Source organism: Oenanthe melanoleuca, chromosome 4A, assembly GCF_029582105.1.
Source record: "Oenanthe melanoleuca isolate GR-GAL-2019-014 chromosome 4A, OMel1.0, whole genome shotgun sequence".
NCBI lineage: Eukaryota > Metazoa > Chordata > Aves > Passeriformes > Muscicapidae > Oenanthe > Oenanthe melanoleuca.
This window is the reverse complement of record NC_079338.1, coordinates 3,693,645-3,713,004: the sequence shown is the minus strand read 5'-3', so window position 1 is coordinate 3,713,004 and position 19,360 is coordinate 3,693,645. Positions and strand designations below refer to the sequence as shown.

At 54.8% G+C, this 19,360-nt stretch overlaps 5 protein-coding genes across 5 annotated transcripts in view; 2 read left to right on the top strand and 3 right to left on the bottom strand.

Annotated features, from left to right (window-relative positions):
• Positions 1–2,222, top strand: part of DRP2 (dystrophin related protein 2) — a 30,308-nt gene extending 28,086 nt beyond the window's left edge. Inside the window, exon 24 of the mRNA XM_056491341.1 lies at positions 204–2,222. Within this exon, the coding sequence (XP_056347316.1) occupies positions 204–223 (20 nt within the window). The 3' untranslated portion in view covers positions 224–2,222. The remainder of the gene's footprint in view (positions 1–203) is intronic.
• LOC130253307 (aryl-hydrocarbon-interacting protein-like 1) lies at positions 1,970–6,692 on the bottom strand. The gene is made up of 7 exons (XM_056491796.1): positions 6,597–6,692; positions 5,816–5,995; positions 5,446–5,634; positions 5,194–5,370; positions 4,943–5,084; positions 4,052–4,553; positions 1,970–1,994 (listed from the first exon to the last, which is right to left on the bottom strand). Exons 1-7 carry the CDS (start codon positions 6,690–6,692, stop codon positions 1,970–1,972), a joined length of 1,311 nt encoding a protein of 436 aa, XP_056347771.1.
• Positions 6,693–7,168: 476 nt separating this feature from the next.
• TAF7L (TATA-box binding protein associated factor 7 like) lies at positions 7,169–12,767 on the bottom strand. The gene is given in 12 exon segments (XM_056491847.1): positions 7,169–7,599; positions 8,139–8,198; positions 8,468–8,580; positions 8,682–8,870; positions 8,970–9,086; positions 9,479–9,551; positions 10,573–10,631; positions 10,830–10,847; positions 10,850–10,955; positions 11,302–11,435; positions 11,561–11,639; positions 12,564–12,767. Coding segments are annotated over 12 exon segments (1,059 nt in total). The 5' UTR covers positions 12,630–12,767; the 3' UTR covers positions 7,169–7,554.
• Positions 12,768–12,800: 33 nt separating this feature from the next.
• On the top strand, positions 12,801–17,142 carry LOC130253334 (magnesium transporter NIPA2-like). The gene is made up of 5 exons (XM_056491844.1): positions 12,801–13,006; positions 13,099–13,155; positions 14,573–14,663; positions 14,798–14,958; positions 15,871–17,142. The coding sequence occupies exons 1-5, from the start codon at positions 12,889–12,891 to the stop codon at positions 16,488–16,490; spliced, it is 1,047 nt and encodes a 348-aa protein (XP_056347819.1). The 5' UTR covers positions 12,801–12,888; the 3' UTR covers positions 16,491–17,142.
• Positions 17,143–18,030: 888 nt separating this feature from the next.
• TIMM8A (translocase of inner mitochondrial membrane 8A) lies at positions 18,031–19,338 on the bottom strand. The gene is made up of 2 exons (XM_056491846.1): positions 19,135–19,338; positions 18,031–18,831 (listed from the first exon to the last, which is right to left on the bottom strand). Exons 1-2 carry the CDS (start codon positions 19,252–19,254, stop codon positions 18,670–18,672), a joined length of 282 nt encoding a protein of 93 aa, XP_056347821.1. The 5' UTR covers positions 19,255–19,338; the 3' UTR covers positions 18,031–18,669.
• Positions 19,339–19,360: the final 22 nt, after the last annotated feature.

The following is a 19,360-nucleotide window of genomic DNA, read 5'->3' as shown; positions in this document are numbered from 1 at the left end:
GGAGCAGCATTTGGTCTCTTTCCCAGACTGCCAGAGGGAGACATTTCTTGCTTTCTGCACTAAGATAAGGTGGTGGTCTGCCCATGCAGACTCTTGCCCACTTTCTGCCATCCCTGAGCAGGCTCCTCCTGGCTCTGCAGCAGCCTCCTTCTAACCAGGTGGCTCTGGGTCCTGTTTTCCTGACCTGTCTATTTCTCTTCCAGGTATGACCTCCCTTATCTAACACCTCCTGTGAGCCAGAGGCTTTTCCTAACCAGCTACCTGGCTGCTTTCCTCCCCCTCTCTCCCTGCCATGCTCCCTGTGCTGCAGCAGACCTCACACAGACTCCCTCCGAGCTGGTGGTGCAGGATGCTTGCCAGCTCCAGAAGATCTCAGGGGAATGTAGGTCATGCAGGAGTGGGACTGTGGGCTCCCCAGGAGGCTGGTTTGGTCACTCAGCCACAGTGCCCAAGCCTGGGTGGGATGGTTCAGAAGAAAGAACTGAAGCCATGAGAACTGCCTGTCTCCCCTGGCACACACAGGCTGCTGCCTTTGCCTGTAGCCCTCGGGGGATGCACAGCTCAGCATCCCACTCCTCATTTGTGCCCAGGACCCTCCAGGTCTGCGGGCACCAAAACACTCCTGGGGCCACACAATTTTTAAAATAACTCTTTATAATAGTAACCAGCTGCCAGCCTTATAGTTTGAACTCTGCCATCCAAGGCTCTGAGGCCAGCCAGGCACATACCACCAGGAGAGAGTCTGTGAGGTTTATGGAGTAGGGATTGAGTCCATGTTAGAGCTTCAGCCCAGCTAGTAGCCTTATATTGAGAGGGTCTTTATAACAGAGCCTTATTGTTTAATTTGCATATATTTCTATATATTATATATATATATACTGTACTTAAATACTCTCATGGACTCACTCTGTTGAACTCAAATACCTTAAGTGTAGCTGCCCTTCACTTTCAGACCAGCCCAGCTCCTGCTCCAGGGGAAGCAGCACCTTCCCTGTTGCTGGTGGTGGCTTTCAGGGCTGCTGTGAGGGAGCTCAGTCAGGGCTGGACCCACAGCAGGCTCTTCATCCTGCCTGGTTTCCTGGGGATCTGTGCCTTTGCCATGGCACAGAGAGCCTGTCCTGCCCAGACCCAGCTCCATCCCTGGGGAGCCTCAGCTCTGCAGGGAGGGGTTTCTCCAGCCCTGAGGCCACCTTGGTGTGACCCAAGGTGGGCAGCAGGACAGACACCTCCTTGCCCTGCTGCTGTCCCCAGCTTTGGGCTGAGCTGGGGGGCTGGAGGCCCTCGTTGGAAGCAGGTCCATGGGGCAGGACAGGGAGGCTGTTCTGCCAGCTGGCAGGGCAGCTTGGGGGTGGTGGCTCCTGGTCCCCAGGGGTCCCTTGGGCTGGCTGTCTTGTGCTGTGTTATGTCGAGAAAGAGGCAGAGTCAGGTGCTGCAGGGTAACCCAGAGCAGGGGCTGTGATGGCCCTGGTGCTCTGGAGCCACAGGTTGTGGAGAGATGAGAGGCTTGAGCCCTCGGGGCAGGGCAGGGCTGCACACTGGGGTGAAACATCCGATTTAAACAGGGCTTGCAAGGACAGAGCCAGGGCTGTTGTTGCTGAGCTGTCCAGGGAGGTTGTGAGCAGGGCAGGGTGCCAGCCTCAGGGCTGTGGGCTTGGCTCTGGGGTGTTGGCAGCAATGCCCACACCAAGGACAAGGCAGTGTGAGCCTTACAGGGGTATTCAGCATGTAGTGCTCCAGTGTCTGCTGGCAGCAGCGTGGGTGGCTGTCCTTGCTGTCCCCTGTCCCGGCCAGGTGAGTGGCAGGAGGGCAGAGTGGTGGCATTAGGGTGGCTTTGGGCATGCTGTGTCAGGCTGAGGGTGAGAGGGACCACAGGCCAGCCTGTGAGACCCAGCTGGACCCCTCTGTTATCCCAGGGGCAGGATGGGAGCAGCTGGGGAGCAGCAGAGTGAGGCTTGGCCTGAGGGTGTGGTCAGGAGTATCCAGCCTTGGGGGCACTGGAGGAAGAAAAAGGGCAGGAAAAGGACAGAGCTGCTGGTCCCAGTGCCAGGTGTGGGGAGCAGAGGTGGCCAGGTTGGGAGCTTGGGCTGTGTTTGGGAGCCAGGATGTGCCAGGGAGGGGAGCAGGCTGGCTGATGCTCTGGTAACCATGTACTGTGGTGCTGCTGTCCTCCCTGCTTTGTGGCATCTCTGCTCTGGAAAGAGAATAAATTTGTATTTATACTGAGACCTGGATCAGTGTTCTGGCCTCTTCTATCCGTGCATCTCAGCTGAGTCAGCTCTTGTTGCTGTGCCACCCTGGCACTGCTCGTGCAGGACTGCTGGGACACAGCCTGCACTGTGCCACCCTGGCTGTCCACACCACTCCAGGCAGAACAGAAGCTGTGAGCAGAGCTCCAGGATCCCCAGACACAGGTATGTCCCCCAAACACCACCTTCATCCTCTTCCAACAAGGTCTGCTTGAGCCATGTGTGTGCCTGAGGGCTGGGACAGTCCCCCTTTCTCACCCAGGAACTCTGGCTGTGGGAAACCCTTCAGCCCCAGCAGCAGGAGACAGACAACAGTGGGATGCTGGGCAGGCAAGGCAGTTCTTTCCCTCCTTTCTCTTTGGAGCTCCATGAAGTTTTCAGTGCCCAGAGGTGCCTGGGTGCCTCAGTCTGCCCATGGTGCCTTTGTGGCACAACAAGGGATTCAGGTGAAGAATACTTCAGGTAAGGCCAGGGGCTCTTGGGCCCTCCCCACTGCCCAGACTTGGCTGATGGTGAAGCCTGCCCAGGACAGACAATTCTTGGGCTGGACCTGCTGTCACCCTGCCTGGAAGGGCTGGCAGTGCTGGGAAAAGTCCTTACACAGTGCCACTACAGGGAAGTTTGGGGACACCCATGCAGGAGAGATTCAGGAGCTTAAGGGGGTGAAATACAGCATCCTTAACCCACCCCCTCTCTAGAGCAGCACAAACTGCCCATCCCTGTGCAACAGGCTCTGGGGCAAGGTGGGAGGTGTGGAATGGCATCAGGGAAGCTGGTCACGTTCAGGAACAAATCCAGCACATGATGCCAGGGAAGAGCTTTTATTTCTGAGCCAGCAGAGCTCGGTGGCGCCCGGCTGAAAGGCGCTGGAGCCCAGGAGTCGGGGCAGGGTGGACACAGCACTGTCCCTGTGTCCCTGCTGGGCAGTGCCAGCCCCGGGGCTCCCTCTCAGGGTACAGGAGCCCTGCTGCCCGTGCTTTGCTGTCCCCCAAGCAGGGGTAACTGGCCCTGCTCAGGGCTGGGCACAGCCCTGCTCTTTGCTGGGCTGCTCCAGGGGTGCAGCATCCCCTCCTCTGGCTGTTGTGGGGCACAGGGGTATTTTTGCCCCTCCACCCCATTCCTCACCTTCCCCAGGGGTGAAGCTTTCTGAGGGGATGTTGCCTTCCCCAGCGTTTTCTTGTCCACTGCCTGCTCCCTGATCCCTGCAGCTCCCCTCTTCCAGAGCCTCTCCAGATGTTTCATCCTCCAGCCCTGGGGGCCCCTCAGCTGGACCCAGATGTGGGGCTCTCTTTGGCTGAGCCTGGGCCTCACTCCCTGTGCCAGTTCCCTTTGCTCCACTGGCCCCTTGCTCCAACCCCTGCACTAGCCCTGCTGCCTTTGTCTCCCCTATTGCCCCACATTGCTCTGCTTCAGGCTTTTCTATTTTTGCTGGTAAACACTCTTTCTCTTTGTCCTCCACTTTTCCTTTCACTACTGCCTCCTCCTCCCTCTTCTCTTCTTTGTTTTCTTCTTCCTTTTCTTCTTCCTTCTCTACTTCTTCACTCTCTTTTAAATTCTCTTCTTCCTCTGCTCCCCTCTCCTTCTTCTCCTCCCTCTCCCCTTTGTCTTCCTTTTCTTCCTTTTCTACCTCTTCCTCATTCTCCTCCTCCAATTTTCCATCTTCTTCCTCTGCCCTCCTCTCCACCTTCTCCTCTGTGCTCTCCTCTTTTTCTTCCTTTTCTTCCTCCTCTTCTTCCTCTTCCCTCTCCTCCTCTTCTTCCTCTTCCCTCTCCTCCTCTTTCTCATCTTCCTCCTCAGTTCCCAGCCTCTCTGGCTTTGCCCCACAGGTGCCCAGGTTTTCTTCTTCCCCCACTCCTGTCCTATCCTTCCTTTCTGTCTCTTCTCCCACAGGCTCTCCCCGTGCTTCTTCTCCTGGTGCTGCCCCTTCCCCCCCAGCCCTGGGGGTCCCTTGTTCTGCCTGGGGACCCCTGGGTTGTTCTGTCCCTTCAGTCTCAGCACCCTGCTCCCCGTGCCCAGGGGTCTCCCGGACCCCAGCCTCACCCTCAGGTGCCCCATCACCCACATCCCTGTTCTCCCGCCCCTCACGGGCCTTCAGACCCTGGGATGACTGGAAGAGACCCTGGTAGCGTTTCCTATCCTCCACGTGCTTCTTCCTCATCCTCTCCCCCAGCTGCTTCAGCTCCTTCTTGACGGCGGCCGCCATGGCGGGGTCGAGGTGAGCCACGCGCTGGAAGTCCTCCCGTGCCTCCCTCTCGTTCCACACGGCAGCGTGGGCCTTTGCCCGCTTGAAGTAGGCCTTGGCATTGTCTGCCAGGAGAGAAGAGCCCTCAGTGGGGGTCCTGCAGCACAGGGCCACCAGCCACAGGGGCTGGGGACACTGGGGACCGGGGGATGTGAAGCACATGGGAGGTGGAGTGTGGGGTGGGCAGGGAGACCTGGGCTGTGCACTGCCACTGTGAGCAACAGGGCACAGGGAGTGCAGGGGTCATCGTGGGAAGGGGAAGGATGGTGTGCTGGGTGGGGGGACATCGTGGCCATGAGCACTGTCATGGGCAGGGCAAACTGGGACACAGGTGACACAGGGGCTATCACAGGCAGAGGGACACAGGATGAGCGTTGTCACGGGTGGGGGATTCAGAGGATGGAGTCCCTGGGAGCCATGGGCACAGCAGGGGTGGGATGCAGGGCACAGGTACCGTTGTGCTTCTGGAGAAGCTCCGTGGTGTGCTCCAGCACCTCGTAGTACTCGCCGAGCTCCAGCTGGCACTGGCAGTAGTTGAGCACCAGCGGCGTGACCAGGCTCTCCAGCTTCAGCCAGCCGTCCTCCCACGGCTTCTCCTGCCCCATGAGCAACCCAGGCCACATGGCTGTGTGCATCCCCTCCTGGGCACCCAAGGCTCACAGGGTGTGGCCCAGGCAGGGCTGGGGAGGTGCTGCTCCTGCTCACCTTGGCCTGCAGGTTCCTGAGGCAGATGACGGCCTCCTGGTACTTGGCGGCCGCCTGTGCGAACTCCCTGCGCAGGACCAGGCGGTTGCCCTCGCTGTGCAGCACGGGCACTGCTGCCAGCTTCTCCTCCTTGCTCATGGCCCAGGTGTCACGCTTGTAGGCTGAGGGATCCTCCACCTGCACGAGCAGGAGGATCTGAGCGGCCTGCCCCAGCTGTTCCCGCTCTGGCAGCCATCCCGCCGTCCCCCTTACCCGGAACAGCTCCATGATGAAGATGAGAGGCTGTGGCGCCCGCTGCAGCTCGTCCAGGTCGGCATAGCCCGTGCTGTGGTAGTCAAACATGTTGCCCATGCCACAGCGGTGCTTCTGGCCTTCCAGGGGGTCCCGTCCCTCTGCGATCCTCCGCATGCCCCTGGAGACCAGGGCGTACATGCCCGTGTGCTGCAGGGAGGGGAGCACCCCACTCAGCCCTGGGGGCCGCCTGCACCCCCTTCTCTGGGGCAGCCCCTCAAGTGACACCCTGTGTGTACACCTGACAAGGCCAGAGCATCTCTGGGATGCATGGTCCTGTGTCCTGGCTCTGCAGGAAAGAGGGAAGAGCATCTATGGGCCCCTCACTCACAATGGTGTCGCACCAGAACTCTGCCACCTCCCCAATCCTCATGGAGCTGAGCAGTGTCTCCCAGATCTCCAGCTTGAACATCTTGCCCACGATGATCTCCATGGGCACGCCAGCCTCCCGGCTGTCATCGATCACCGTCCGCTCAAAGTCATCCTTCAGCGTCTGGAAGTGGAAGGTGAACTGCCCCAGAGAGAGCCCAGAGTGAGACTCCCCTCAGCAGCCACAGTGACCTCAGTTGTGGTGTCACGCCTGCTCCCAGCACTGTGCTGATCTGGCTGGCAGCTCTCCCTCCACAGCAGGAGATTGTGCCTCTTGCCCACTTGAGACAGTAAGCAGATGGTCGATGTCTTAACATCCATCCATGCTATGGCTTGCTTCTCCCTATGGATCCCCCTTTATTACCCAGTGCAGAGTGCTCTCACAGAGTGCACCAGGACCTGGTGGAACCCACAGTGATCAGAGGCTGGAGAATATCCCAGGAACAACCCATTGGTACATCTCACTCCAGCTTGGCACATGGCAGGAAGGGAAATCCCACTGGGGCTGCTGAGCTCTAACTGCACCAGGGGGAGGTGGTACAACAGACCCAGTGCAAGGTGAGGCCATGGCCACTGCCAGCTGTCACTGTGAGAAATGTGGCTGCCTGTGCCCAAACCAGCCCCTCCCGGACCCCCATTGTGATGGCTCACTCTTCCCCAGACCTGGAGTGAACCATAATAGGCAGGGGTATCAGACCCACTCTCTCTCCCAGGGCTCTGGAGGAACAACCCAGACAATTTACCTTGCTCCCATCCTGCAGCTTTGGCAGCTCCCCTTGGCCTCCATGCAGAATCTTCTTTTTGACCCCCTCCACATTCAGCAGGTAGGTTTCCTCCATGGCTGATCACACGTACCCCAGCACGCTCTGGCTCTTTTAGAGCTCCACGTCTTCCTTAGGGGTCTCTTGACTACGTGGATATACACATCATCTTCCAGGGCTCCTGCTGACCTTTTCCTTTCTGTGCTGGGGACAGAGCCTTCTTCCCCTGCCCTTGGGCTGTGAGAGGGGTGTTCCCTCCTAGCACACACTGACTGAAGCCCCCGGTGTCCTCCGTTGCTTTCTGTAACCGCCCTTCTAATCCTCTTCCCACCCTGTCAGGTTAATCTGGGATTTGCCTGCATAGTCTGGGAGGAATTACAGGAACCCCCTGATCAGGAGGACCTCGTTCCTCCCACCGAGTGACAGCACTTTTGACCTAGATCCACAAAGACCACTTTGGGGAAGAAGCCCAGCAGTGTCCCACCAGAGGTACCCAGGCATGGCTCCCTGCCAGGGGCTGTGTGGTTGGGAGACCACAAAGGAACAGGCCAGGGTTGAAAAGGAAACTTTATTAACAGAGTTTGGTTTGCAGATATAAGAATTCCTCAAACACAAGAACAAACTCTTACCAGGCCACAGCCCACCAAGCCCAAGACTCAGTAGCATGCAGAAAACAGCACCATGCCATCCTGGGGAGGGACAGCCAGTGCTCACTATTTACAGTAAATCTGTTGTTTTGGCTGCTCTCACAGGCATAGCCCAATTCTTTAGCTGCACCAGCCAAACTTAGCACAGTAGATGTGAAATCAGCTCTGGACATGGACCCTCTACCACTGCCAGCAGCACATGTGGCAGCAGAAATGTGCAACTAAAGCAAAGACTTCAGCGTGGCAGATGACCACCACTTCCAGCTCTGCTCTCAAAGACCCAGGCCCACTCCTCACTTCTCCATGAGGGACTCCAGCTGCTCCTGCAGGGATGCCATCTGGGAAGAGAGAGTGAAATGTTACAGTAAGGCACATCTGGGACCCCAGGCAGCCCCAGCATTTTTGTGTTCTTGCATATATTCTAGCTACACCAGTGCCTGCTCTCCCTGTGTGTTGCCTGGAGCTGTGCTTGGGCTCCTCTGGGACAGAACTGGCACTGCCCACAGGGATCTGAGAGTGAGAGCCTCCTGCCTTGGTACCTGGCTGGAACAGAGCTGCCTAGGCAGGAAATCTGCCACAACCCTACAGCCACTGTCTTCCTTGTACATGGGTGCTAACAGGTTTGTGCTCCATGTTTTACCCCAGGCAGCAATCCTTCAGCTCTGGACTGCTGACTGGACATGTTTTGGGTCCTCCAGAAGGAATGTTGCTGTCAACTCTATCTGGGAAGCTCCATTCAACTACAGATGAGGAACAACCCCACCTGAACTGTAACACTGGAGTTCACAGCTGCTGCTGTGATGGGGAAACTGTCAGGCCAAGCCTGGAACAGTGCTGTGCCCCAGCACCTCCTGCTCCACTGTGGGAGTTTCCTCACCTGCTGCTTCTCTCGCTCTTCTTGCTGCTTGAACTCATCCAGCACGGCCTGGAGACGGGTCTGGAGGAACAAACGTGGAGACCATGGTTACCAGTGTGTTCCCAACAGAATGGGTGCTGCTACAATGTGTCAAATGCAGCAACAACACCCTCTTATCTCCTCCAGTTTCACAGATGACTCTGCCTCCACAGGGAAATGCCAGAGTGTGTATAGCCACAACTATTTTCAACCCAGCAGGCAAAGGCTCCTGGCGTCTCCAAATCAGCCTGCTGGATCTAATGGTGAGCCAGTGTTAAGCAGGTTTGAAGAGACCCCAGGAGAGCTCTCACCTTGAGGGCAAGGTTCTCCACTTTCATGATGAGATCTTCCTGGCGCTTCCTCCTGTCTTGAGTTTCCTGGAGTTTACTTTTCAGATTGTCAATCTGTTTCTGGATGCCCAAGGCTGGAAGGGAGAGTGAGCTCAGACCCAGAGCAGCAGCAGAGCTGGGAAGCACAGCCTGCCTGGCATCCCAACAATTCTGCCATGCTCTGCTGGCCACTCACCAATCTGGTTGGACCCCTCATTCTCCTGCTGCTGCCCATCAGACTCATTCAGCTTGTCCTGCAGTTGTCTCTCCAAGTCTTCCTCAGTGTCCATGATGTTCAGGTCTTCATCGTCGTGATGATCCCTCTCATCTTCATCCTCGCTGCTGCTGCTGATATCATTAAATATCTCCCGAAGTTCATCGTGTTCTAGGTGGGGCAAAAGAATTAAAACACAGCTGATGACCTGCCAGTGGCCTTTGCCTGCCAGGACCACATCTAGAAATAAAACAGTCTTCCCCACTGCACCTGAGGAGCCGTGGCCTTGCTTGTGCCCTGACATCCCTGGGGAGGAGATGTCCAGGCTGGTGAGTGAACCATGGTTGTCCGCTTCTTTTGTTTCATCTTCAGCAATGACTTCCCAGCCTGACAGCAGGGACAAGTGAGTCAAGGGAAAAAGAGGAACTTGGAAGATGAAGTTGTGATTGAAGAGGTTAAAAATGGCAGATCATTGCCACTCCAACCAGTCTGGCCTTGGATGGATACCCAGGATGAAACATCCCAGACCTCTTTTCTGAGATACCTCCTCCACTATTTCAGTTCCTTCTCAGTCCATCAGTCCACAAGAAAGGTCACCTTGAGGGAACAATAAGCTTTGAACACGGCAAAGATGAAGCTCCAAAACTTCAGTGCCTCTAATGTGTTCATCTCCCAGTATCCCACACCCATATAAAGCCCAACTTGGTTCTTTCCAGAACCCCCAGGTCACACACATGTCCTGTACTACCCTTGAGCTTTTTTCCCCACTAAAAGGATACGGACACTGACAGCCTCAGCATCGGTGCTCAGGAGACGCTTCACCTCTTTTTCCACATCAGGAGATTCGATATACTGGGCCAGAGAGGGGAAGGAGAACAGAGACACTGTTAAATGCTTTGTGCATGCTGCTGGTGCTGGCCAACTACAGGTCTCCAACTCTGGACAGAGCACTGTTTCAAGGCTTATCTTCTGCTTTCTGCTCAGAATTTGCTCATATTTTAACTGATAAGTAATTTATGCACACCCCCCCAAAAAACAGTCCATCTTATTTGTACCTTGGTAGGTTGAGTGCTCTCACTTTTCTGCTTATACTACAAATTTTGTAAGACTTTCTGTGTCTATGCAGAAAGTCCTTGAGGTGTTGACGGTCAACTCAACTCAACTCAATTCAACTCAACTCAACTCCTTCCCATCCCACTCAAAAGAAGGCTTCATTTATCACTTTTAAATTAGTCTGGAATTTTACTGCAGCGATATCAAATCTCTCCTGTGGGCTACAAGAATGTCTCAAGTAATTTGTTTCCCAAATGTCATGCAAAATCACACTCAACCCTGTTCTCAGAAACTGCAAAGGAGAGAAGAACAAGTCTTCCCAGCCTCAGGGTGCTGCATCTCCCCAACACCTTTCCTGGCTTGTGCATATGCACAGAGACAGTGTCTGAGCTCCATCTGTTGTCACTCCCCCAGCTGAAATGACAGTGGTACTATTTGGGGAAGGGAATGGGCCATGCATAAAGAGAAGATTTAAGTGAGGAAAGCAGGAATGAGTGAAGCCTCATTTCCATGTGAGTCTCTCTTCCTTTCTTCTCTATGAGCAGGAGGAGATGTGGTGTGGCAAGGCAGCCACAGGAATGAGGTCCAGCAGTACTCTGAACAGAGGATCTTCCCCTCAGGAGCATCTTGGAAAATACAGAGGAAGCACCCAAAGAATTGTTTAAACCTAATATCCTATCCTCACCCTCCTTTCGGGCAAGAAAAAGTGAACAAATGTTAAGAAAACATGACTTCTGGACCAATCACAGCCACAGCTCTAATCTCTCTGCCCTCCTAGCCCTTGGGTATTTCATTTGCATCTGGGTGAGAAGCAACTCACCTTCTTCTTAGCTGTCTTCCGGAACCGCCGCTTCCGTACGTTTTTCAGGGGAAGAGTGACTGTGATAGAGGAAACAGATTTCATGAGTCAGGCAGATGGCCCAGTGAGAGAAGCACGTGTCAGAAGGGAGAAGATCCCTTCTGCAAGAGAGAGAGCCGTGGAAAGGAGCAGCAGCACTGCCAGTACCTGGCAGCCATGAGCACCCTGCTCAGATGCAGGGTACTGGGGTGGAGGGGCTTAGCACAGCCTCTACTCACTGCCATGGTTCCATATGATTTCTTCTCTCTGTCCTTGTCCTTCTTCTTGTTTGCCTTGGGGTCAGTGGCCACAGTTTGCTCTTCCAAAGGTGGGTAGAGATCACCATCCACGGTGCAAACAAGCATCTGGAATCCCCACATGAACACCAGGATGTGAAGGAACAGTGACTGCCCACTGCATGTTCTGAGCCAAAGGGATTCAGGGGCACAGAGTGTGGGAAACACATCTGCATCCCCTGCTCACTTGGATAAAGCAGTAGTTAAGCTGTCACAAGGGCAATCCCCTTTCACACTTCAGGAGTGAGGTTTCTAAACTCCAAGGGGAATGGGGAATTTTAAACTCCTAATACTGTGAGATACAAGAACTGGGTATGTTATAATGGGTGTCCAGTTGCCAAAGTGTACAAGGGGTTTCCTGGAGTGGGGAGCAATGAACTAAGGTGTTGGTGCAGGCTAGAAAGACAACTCATACCTGGCAAATATCCGCTGTCTTGTAGAAGGTTTTCTTGTCAATGGTCTTCAAGCTCTCGATGATGCAGGGCAGATCCACCAGCTTGGCTGCCAGCGGCACCCGGTCAACGCGGACAATGCCATGGCGCCCGTCCGCTGGGGAGAGCCAGGGGACAGATCACTGCTGTGGCTCAACAAGGGACTCCACAGGACAACACATGCACAGCTTCACCTGTGCACAGGCAGAGGTGCCTGGATGGCACCCTGTCCTGCTCACTCACCGTGCAGCTCAATGGTGAGCCTGTCCTTCAGGTTGACATTGCCAGATTGGACTGCTCGCCGCACAGTCGAGGCATATTCCTGAAAGGGAATTCTTCAGGACTAGGTGTGCTTCCTCCAAGAATTACCAAAGGCTCTTGCCCAACCCACCCAGCTTTAAACACCTGCCATCCACATGCTGGACAGCAACTGCAAGACCCAGGGTGAACAGCACCCTCCTCCCAACACCACGTTAACCCCGAGGCTCTGCTGTTCCCAGTGCTCTCCACACCTCTGGAATGACACAGGTGTGACAGTGGTGTGAGGTCCCTGGCAGAGACACCTCCCAGAGCTCCACAGCACTGTGAGCAGTTAGAGCTGCCCTCACTAAGCCCTTGTGGTCTCAGCAGGACAAAGTGTCACAGAACCCCAGAATAGCTGGGGTTGGAAGAAGAGATCATCCAGTCCACCAGGGTCACCTGAAGCAGGTGATACACGTACACATCCAGGTGGGTGTCTCCAGAGAAAGAGATTCCACAACCTCCCTGGACAGCTGTTTCAGTGCCCTGCCACTCAATGGAAAGTTCCTCCTCATGGTGAGGTGGAACTTGTGCTTTAGTTTATCATCTTGTCGCTGGGCACCAGCTTCAGCTTCAAGCACCTAACAAACAGCAACGAGGGCACTTATAGCCATAGCAACTAAAGAGTCAGTACTTGTTAAATCTCTATCCTTACAATAAGATCCTCCCAAACCCTCTAGGCTGTCTCTGAGCCTCCTGCTCCGAGCGGCAGGCGCACGTCCCTAGGAAAGGCCGTGGAAAATCCGTTCAAAAAGAATGGATCCGTTCAAAAGGAAAATTAGTTCAAAAGGGTGGGAATGGCTCCAAAGCACCCAGCCTGCTTCTACATCCCTTCCCAGGCCCGCAGCTTCCCCAGTGCCTTGTTAACCCCCTCCTCGCAGGCGGGGCTGGCCGGCAAGCCGGGCCGAGCCCGGTGTGACCCGCCGGGGCCGGGCCGAGCCCTTACCGGCGGCAGCCGCAGCACGAACTGGCTCTCGAGCTCGTGCGGAGCATCGTCCTTGCCCTTGCTCATCCCGCCTCCTCCGGCCGTGCCACCAACACGCCGTCACCTCACGCTCGGGCAGGTTCCCGCAGGGAGACCCCAGCACGGCCGCCAGGGCCGCCAGAGCCTCCCCGGCCCGGCTCCGGCCCCGCCCGCCCGCGGAAGCCGAGCCCGGAGCACCGCCCCTTCCGCTCCGTCCGCGTTCCGTTCCCGCTCCGTCCCCGCTCCAGTCCTACTCTATCCGCGCTCCGTCCCGCGTCCCGTCCCGCTCTATCCCCGCTCCGCTGCCATGGGGCCCGGGTTCGGCGCGGGGCTGGCCCTGGCCCTGGCCTCCAGCGCCTTCATCGGCAGCAGCTTCGTGCTGAAGAAGAAGGGGCTGCTGCGGCTGTGCGGCCGCGCCAGGGCAGGTACGGCTCTGCTCCCGCCGCCTCCCCGAGGGCCGGGACGGGAATTCTCTTTGGCTTCATCCGGATTTCTGCTTTGTTTCCTCCGCACTCAGGGCAAGGAGGGCACGCGTACCTGCGAGAGTGGCTTTGGTGGGCAGGGCTGCTGTGCAGTAAGTACCGCTCGGACTGTGGTAAGGCACACTTATAATGGGATCACGGAATGGTTGGGTTGGTGGAGTCCCTAAAGATCATCTCCACCCCCTTCCGTAGGAACACCCACTATCCCAGGTTGTCCAGGCTGGCCTTGGACACTTCCCGGGATGGGGCAGCCACAGCTTCTCTGGGCAACCTGTGCCAGGGCCTGCCCACCTTCACAGGGAAGAATTTCTTCCTGGTATCTTATCTAAACCTACTCTAAGTTTCAACCCGTTCCCCCCTGTCCTATCACTACATGTCCTTGTAAAAAGTCTCTCTCCCTCTCTTCGCATACTTGTCAGGAAAATTAATCCACAAACACCAGAGGTTTATGTCCAAAAAAGAGACAGAGGAATCCTTTCTGCTTTATTTGAATAAAGGGAGAGGCCATGGGGCATTCCCTTGGGATCTCTCACATTTTTGGAGGATGCAGCCTCCTTTTTATCCTATTTTCCCAGAACACCTGATACCTGAGATTCCCCTCTAATGTATAACCCTTCCTTTTAATTTTTAATTCGTATAGAATTCATGTTTTTTCCCCATTGCTTCTTTCATCTTCCAATATCCAATTTCATTTATCAGCAAACCTACAGTTTGTTTGTAAAGGCAAATATCTTTTTCCATTCATCCCATCCCATTGTTTCTTTTATCTCTCAGTGCTGGTTTTATTTACCAGCAGATCCACCACTCGTTTGTAAACACAAATCTGACATTCCTCTCATACTGGAAAGCCACAATTGGGTCACTCCAGAGCCTTCCCTTTTAAGAGTGTGCTCCAGTCGCTTTCACGTTTTGTTATTACCATTTTTGTTTGACTGCTTGACTTTTATCCAAGTTTCTGATGATGATGTTGATCTCATTGTAACTAAGCTGTTCTAAAGTCTCATGCATTACCAAGTTTCTCTGCTAAGCAGGAGCTGAGGAGCTGGTTTAGCTGGGTTGGGTTAAATGCTTCTGAAGTGCCCTGCCCTGAGGATGTGGTGATAATGGCACATCCAGCACTGTGTACAGCAATTTCAGCAGCTTTACTTCACACTTCCCAATGTTAAGAACCAACTGTAACTGATTTCCCCATTAAAAAGCTGTAAAAGCTGTTCCAGGAAAAGGACAGATGCCTTTCAGCTTTGTGGAAATGAAGAAAATACTTTCCTCTGGTTGCTGCTCACTGTAGAGGCACACATGACTAAGGATCACTGTGCACTGAGCCTTCTCTTCCCGAGAGAACCTGTGTGGGGCTTCTGCTTGTTCTTGCTGCTGCTGTTCTTCCCTGGTTGCTCAACGTACCTCAGAGAAACAGGATGCTCAGGAGGAAACAGGCTTTTCTGACTACACTCAAACTTGTATTATGGTGAATTGCTGCCACTTTGATGCTCACAGGAGTTTCTCTTGCAGTGGGAGTTGGAGAAGCTGCAAATTTTGCTGCCTATGCCTTTGCCCCTGCAACACTGGTAACTCCACTGGGTGCTCTGAGTGTCCTTGTTAGGTAAGCAGCCTCAGAAACAGCCTCACTTCACCTGCCAGCCCTTAGGGATGGCAGTTGCTGTGCTGTCTTCCCTCAGGTATCCATTTCTTGTCCTTATTGGTTTTTTATGGTTTGGGGTTTTTTGTCTTTTTCAGTGCAGTTCTGTCTTCCATCTTCCTGAATGAGCAGCTGAATGTTCATGGGAAGATTGGCTGCATGCTGAGTATCCTGGGCTCCACTGTGATGGTGATCCATGCTCCACAGGAAGAAGAGGTTTCCAGCCTGGAGTCAATGGCAGAGAAGCTGAAAGATCCAGGTACTAAAATAAAAGGATTCCTGTTGACTTCAGGCTAATGACAGTAGAAGATGGGATACAAATTGGATAGATTGGAAAGGGCTGAACTAAATGGTAATTGAGCTGCACACCCCACTGGAATCATTAATAGCTCACAAGTGGGATGGTTTTTTTTACTGTCTGTAAGGTATAGATGCAAAAAAGTGAGGAGCAGGGAAATGAGGTGTCAGCAGAAGGGAGTGGCCTGTGGCAGTGCCAGGAATTGCAGAGGGAATTCCTGTTCATAAGGGTGGTAGTGGTGTGGCTGAGAGAAGACAGAGGAGGAAATCTAGGCAGAAGAATTCAAAGCAAAAGAATTCAAGGAGTTATGCCCAAGAATAGGTATTCCTGGTATTTATGTTAGAAGATAAGTCACAAGGATGTGATGTAGGCAACAGTTCAAATGGCAGAATAAGTCAGAAAAGATGGAGGAAGGAAGCTTAAAGAGAAGAGCAAAGTGGAGTAACAGGTAGAGTTGGTGCTCATTAGGGGGAGCACTGGCAGGGCATTCCTGTGATGTGGCACTTTCCTTTATATCCCACCAGTCTGCAGAGTTCAGCCATAGCTTCCCAAGCCTTCTATCACCTTCCTGGGCCTCCTGCTGGACTGGTCAAAACCTCCCCAGCTCTGTTAGTGCTGTGGAGCCTGACTGTGCCCCTGCCCCTCCCAGCAGATTGTATCCCCAACAACCTGACTTGTGATCACACTGTAATGAGCTGGTGTTATCTCTGCAGCTTTGCTCAGGCCTTCCAATCCTGTTCCCTTCAGATGAAGGCTTGAAATGCTGAAGGGGCAGTTACCTGCCTCTCCTCTATCTCTACTTGCTGTTCAGTCAGATCTGTCACTGATGCTGCTGTGTTCTGATGGGAGTTGTTGAATTTTTCTTTCTCCAAGGTTTCATTGCATTTGCTGTGTGTGTCCTGGTGAGCTCCCTTCTGCTCATCTTTGTGGCTGGACCTCGTTATGGACAGAGCAACGTCCTGGTTTATGTTTTGGTCTGCTCTGCCATTGGCTCACTGTCCGTATCCTGCGTCAAAGGCCTGGGGATTGCCCTGAAAGAACTGTTCTCTGGGAAGCCAGTCCTGAAGGAACCCCTGGGCTGGGTGCTCCTGGTGTGCCTGGTGATCTGCATCAGCACCCAGATCAACTATCTGAACAAAGCCCTGGACATTTTCAACACCTCTGTGGTCACACCCATTTACTACGTGCTCTTCACCACAGCAGTCATGATGTGCTCAGCCATCCTCTTCAAGGAGTGGCAGCACATGGTGCTGAACAACATCGTGGGCTCCATCAGCGGCTTCCTCACCATCGTGTCCGGCATCTTCCTCCTGCACGCCTTCAGGGACCTGCCCTTCACCCCCACCCTGCTGCCCCTCTTCCTGCAGCCAGGCAGGGCAGACCCACACCCACCCTGGAGCACTGCAGACAGACATCAGTCCTGTCAGCACCAGCCTCTGCTGCCCTCGGAGGACAAGGGCTCTCAGAGTGCAGAGGAGGAGGAGGAGAAGTGAAAGCAGGTGAGGGAGCCTCTGAACTGCTGGCATCCAGCTCCCTCTGCCAAGGCTGAACATGCTGCTGCAGGAGCAGGAGCTCAGTTACTCTCCGCCTGCCCCAGGCACCACCACGCTGACAGGAGGCTGACACAGCCTCCTGTGGCTACAGAGGAGCCCTGGGAACTGCCCAGCTCCTGGCACCCTGTGCTTCTTCACTGTTCTTTATGTGAAGAATTGATCTGCCTTCATCAGGACTCAGACCTCGGCTGTGCAGAGGCCTGCAGCACTAACACAGTGTTAACCCTGACTCCATGGCAGATCACACATTTGGGGAGGCTCACACTGTTTTTTAAAACCAGAATTAACAGTTACAGAATGATCTAACATGGTGCTAAGGTTACGCAGAGAGAAGATGGATGTCTGGCTTTAAAGGTGACATACAGAGTATTAATGCAAAAATTCCTCTGTCAAGTACTTGGTTTTGCTCACTCTGCTAGAATTTATTTACAGATTCACATCCAAAAACAGAATACAGCCCAAACTGGGAAACTTCAGTGGTGCTGCCACATGCTGCTGTGGCTCTTATAGAGGGACCAACCTCTTCATGCAACATCTGCTGTGCAGGTTGATGAAGCTTCCTGTATTCTATTAAAAACTGATCTGTTCAGTTACCAGGTGGTGAGTGATACATTTATACCAAGAGCTGGGTGAACACTGGAAGGCATGGAGGATCACAGGGGTAGGAAAAACTCTGTGAGTGCCCCAGAGAAACTCAAGTTATGACAGGAGAGGGAATCACCTACTCTGGGAACCTAGTCCTTAGCTACTGAGGTAAGTTTCTGACAGATAAATAGACAGCTGTGTCCTCACTGACACGGGTTTACATCTGCAATAGCTGCTGAACACATCCTGAGTTTGTTTCCAGGAAGGCTGCTGGCTACAAGCCACCCATGTTAGGAGCTCACTACTCGCTCTGTCCAGCAGCCCCTGCAGTGGATTGTGTGCAGAACTGCTTTACCAGGCTCCTGTGTAAAGCTCCAGACCACTGTCACTGTCACTCCAGGCTTCCCAGAGCCCTGCAGCATATGAGCACTGCTGAAATGCTGCTGCCTTCCCAGAGAGCTGATCACTAGTTGGTTGGTTTTCCAGTTTGAAGCTCCTCTTTGTGTCCTGGGGGCAGAGGTCCAGAGGACACACCCACAGGCCTCCCACCAGTGACCTCCACAGGTGAAGGTGCACCAGGTTATAAAGCAGCTGGTTAATTATTCCTTGCATTTAGTCTCTAAAGAAATGACTCTCCAGGACAGCAGGAGCTGTTAACCTTTTGGGGAAAGAAGAGGAAAGACCAGAGCCTCTCCCAGAAACAAGTCTTATTCATGAGACCAAATTAATTGAGCAACAAATCAGAATTCATAAAAGGCCTTCTACCAGAAGACAGTTATGCCCCCTTCCTACTAATTTTGCCACAAATAGGATCACTGGGAGGGAGGGGGAGTGACAAGAAGGCCAGATTTTCCATTCTCAGCAGTGATCTATCTGAAAAAATGAGAATCTCATATTAAAAATTGACCCAGTTAATATTTATTACATTTACCCAGGGAAAGCAGTTAATGGAGCAAGTCAGCATCGACAGAGTTGTGCTGCAGTGTGAAAATTGGTCACTTGGCCATATGAATGATTTACCTACGGAAGCCTGGAAGGATTTTCCAGCAGTGGCACTGCCTGGGATGATCACTGTTCCCAAAATGCTCTTCTTGCCCAGGGTGCCTGTCCCAGCCTGCAGAGCACAGCAGCGATGGTGCCCGGGGGCAGCGAGGATGTGCCCAGGAGGGCTGGTTTGTGCAGCACTGTTTAAGGCAGCGACCGCGGGCTGGCCTCACCCAGAGCCGAGCTTCCCTTCAGAGCTGGGAGCATCCGAAAAACGAGCGTCAGCAGCCCTCTGCTCAGCCGAGGGGGCACATTCCAAACGCTCCCTGCATGGCACCGGGGTCCCGGCACAAAGGTGGCACGGGGAGCAGCACATCACCCCAACCCGGAGCGTCCTTGTGTCTGTTGTGGGCTCTCATCTGGCTGCAACTTCCCCGAGACTGGCATTTAATTAAATCCTAACCCCCCTCCCCCGAGCTGCTCCTGGCTCCCTCGGGCAGCGGAGCGACCAGGAGCGGGCACGGGCGAGGCCCGGCGGGCTGGGTCCGGCTCAGTCGGACAGGCTCTCCGAGAAGGCCGACTTGGACTTCTGCGTCTGCTCCAGCCGGTTCAGGATGAACTGGCTCGTGTCGATGAAGCGCTCCACGCAGTTGACGAAGCACGTCTCAGCCCGGCTGTCCAGCTTGGGGCCCGGCTTGTCCATGCACTTCTCCTGCACACAGCGGGGTCCCGTTGGTCCCGGGGCACCGCTACCGAGCCCCCACCCCGCACCGGGGCCGTCCCCCCGGGCACCTCCAGCCCCGCCATGGGGATCCCGGTCCTCACCCCTCGGGACCCCTCCCGGAGAGCCGCCCCCTCCCGCTCTGCGCTCACCGGAGCTGGGGCTGCTCCCACGGCGGCTCCATTTTGTGCCCATCAGCCTCCTCCCCCCGGGGCACTAAGGGCCTCCCAGCCCGCCTTGCCCCACCATCGCCACCGGGTCACCGGAGCCGGCGGCCCTGCCCGCCGCCCGTACCCAGCACAGCTCGGTCATCTGGTGCACCAGCTGCTGGAAGCGCTGCTTCTGCGTCTCCACCTCGATGAAGCGCTGGAGCTGGGGGTCGGCCCCGCCCAGCCCGGCGGACGGCGCGTCCATGGCGCTCCCGGAGTGCCCCCGCTCCCTCCCGGTGCCGCCGCGCCGCGACCTTCACGTGCGGCCGGTGCCGCGCCCGCCCCTTCCGCCCGCGCCGCGCGCGCGCGCC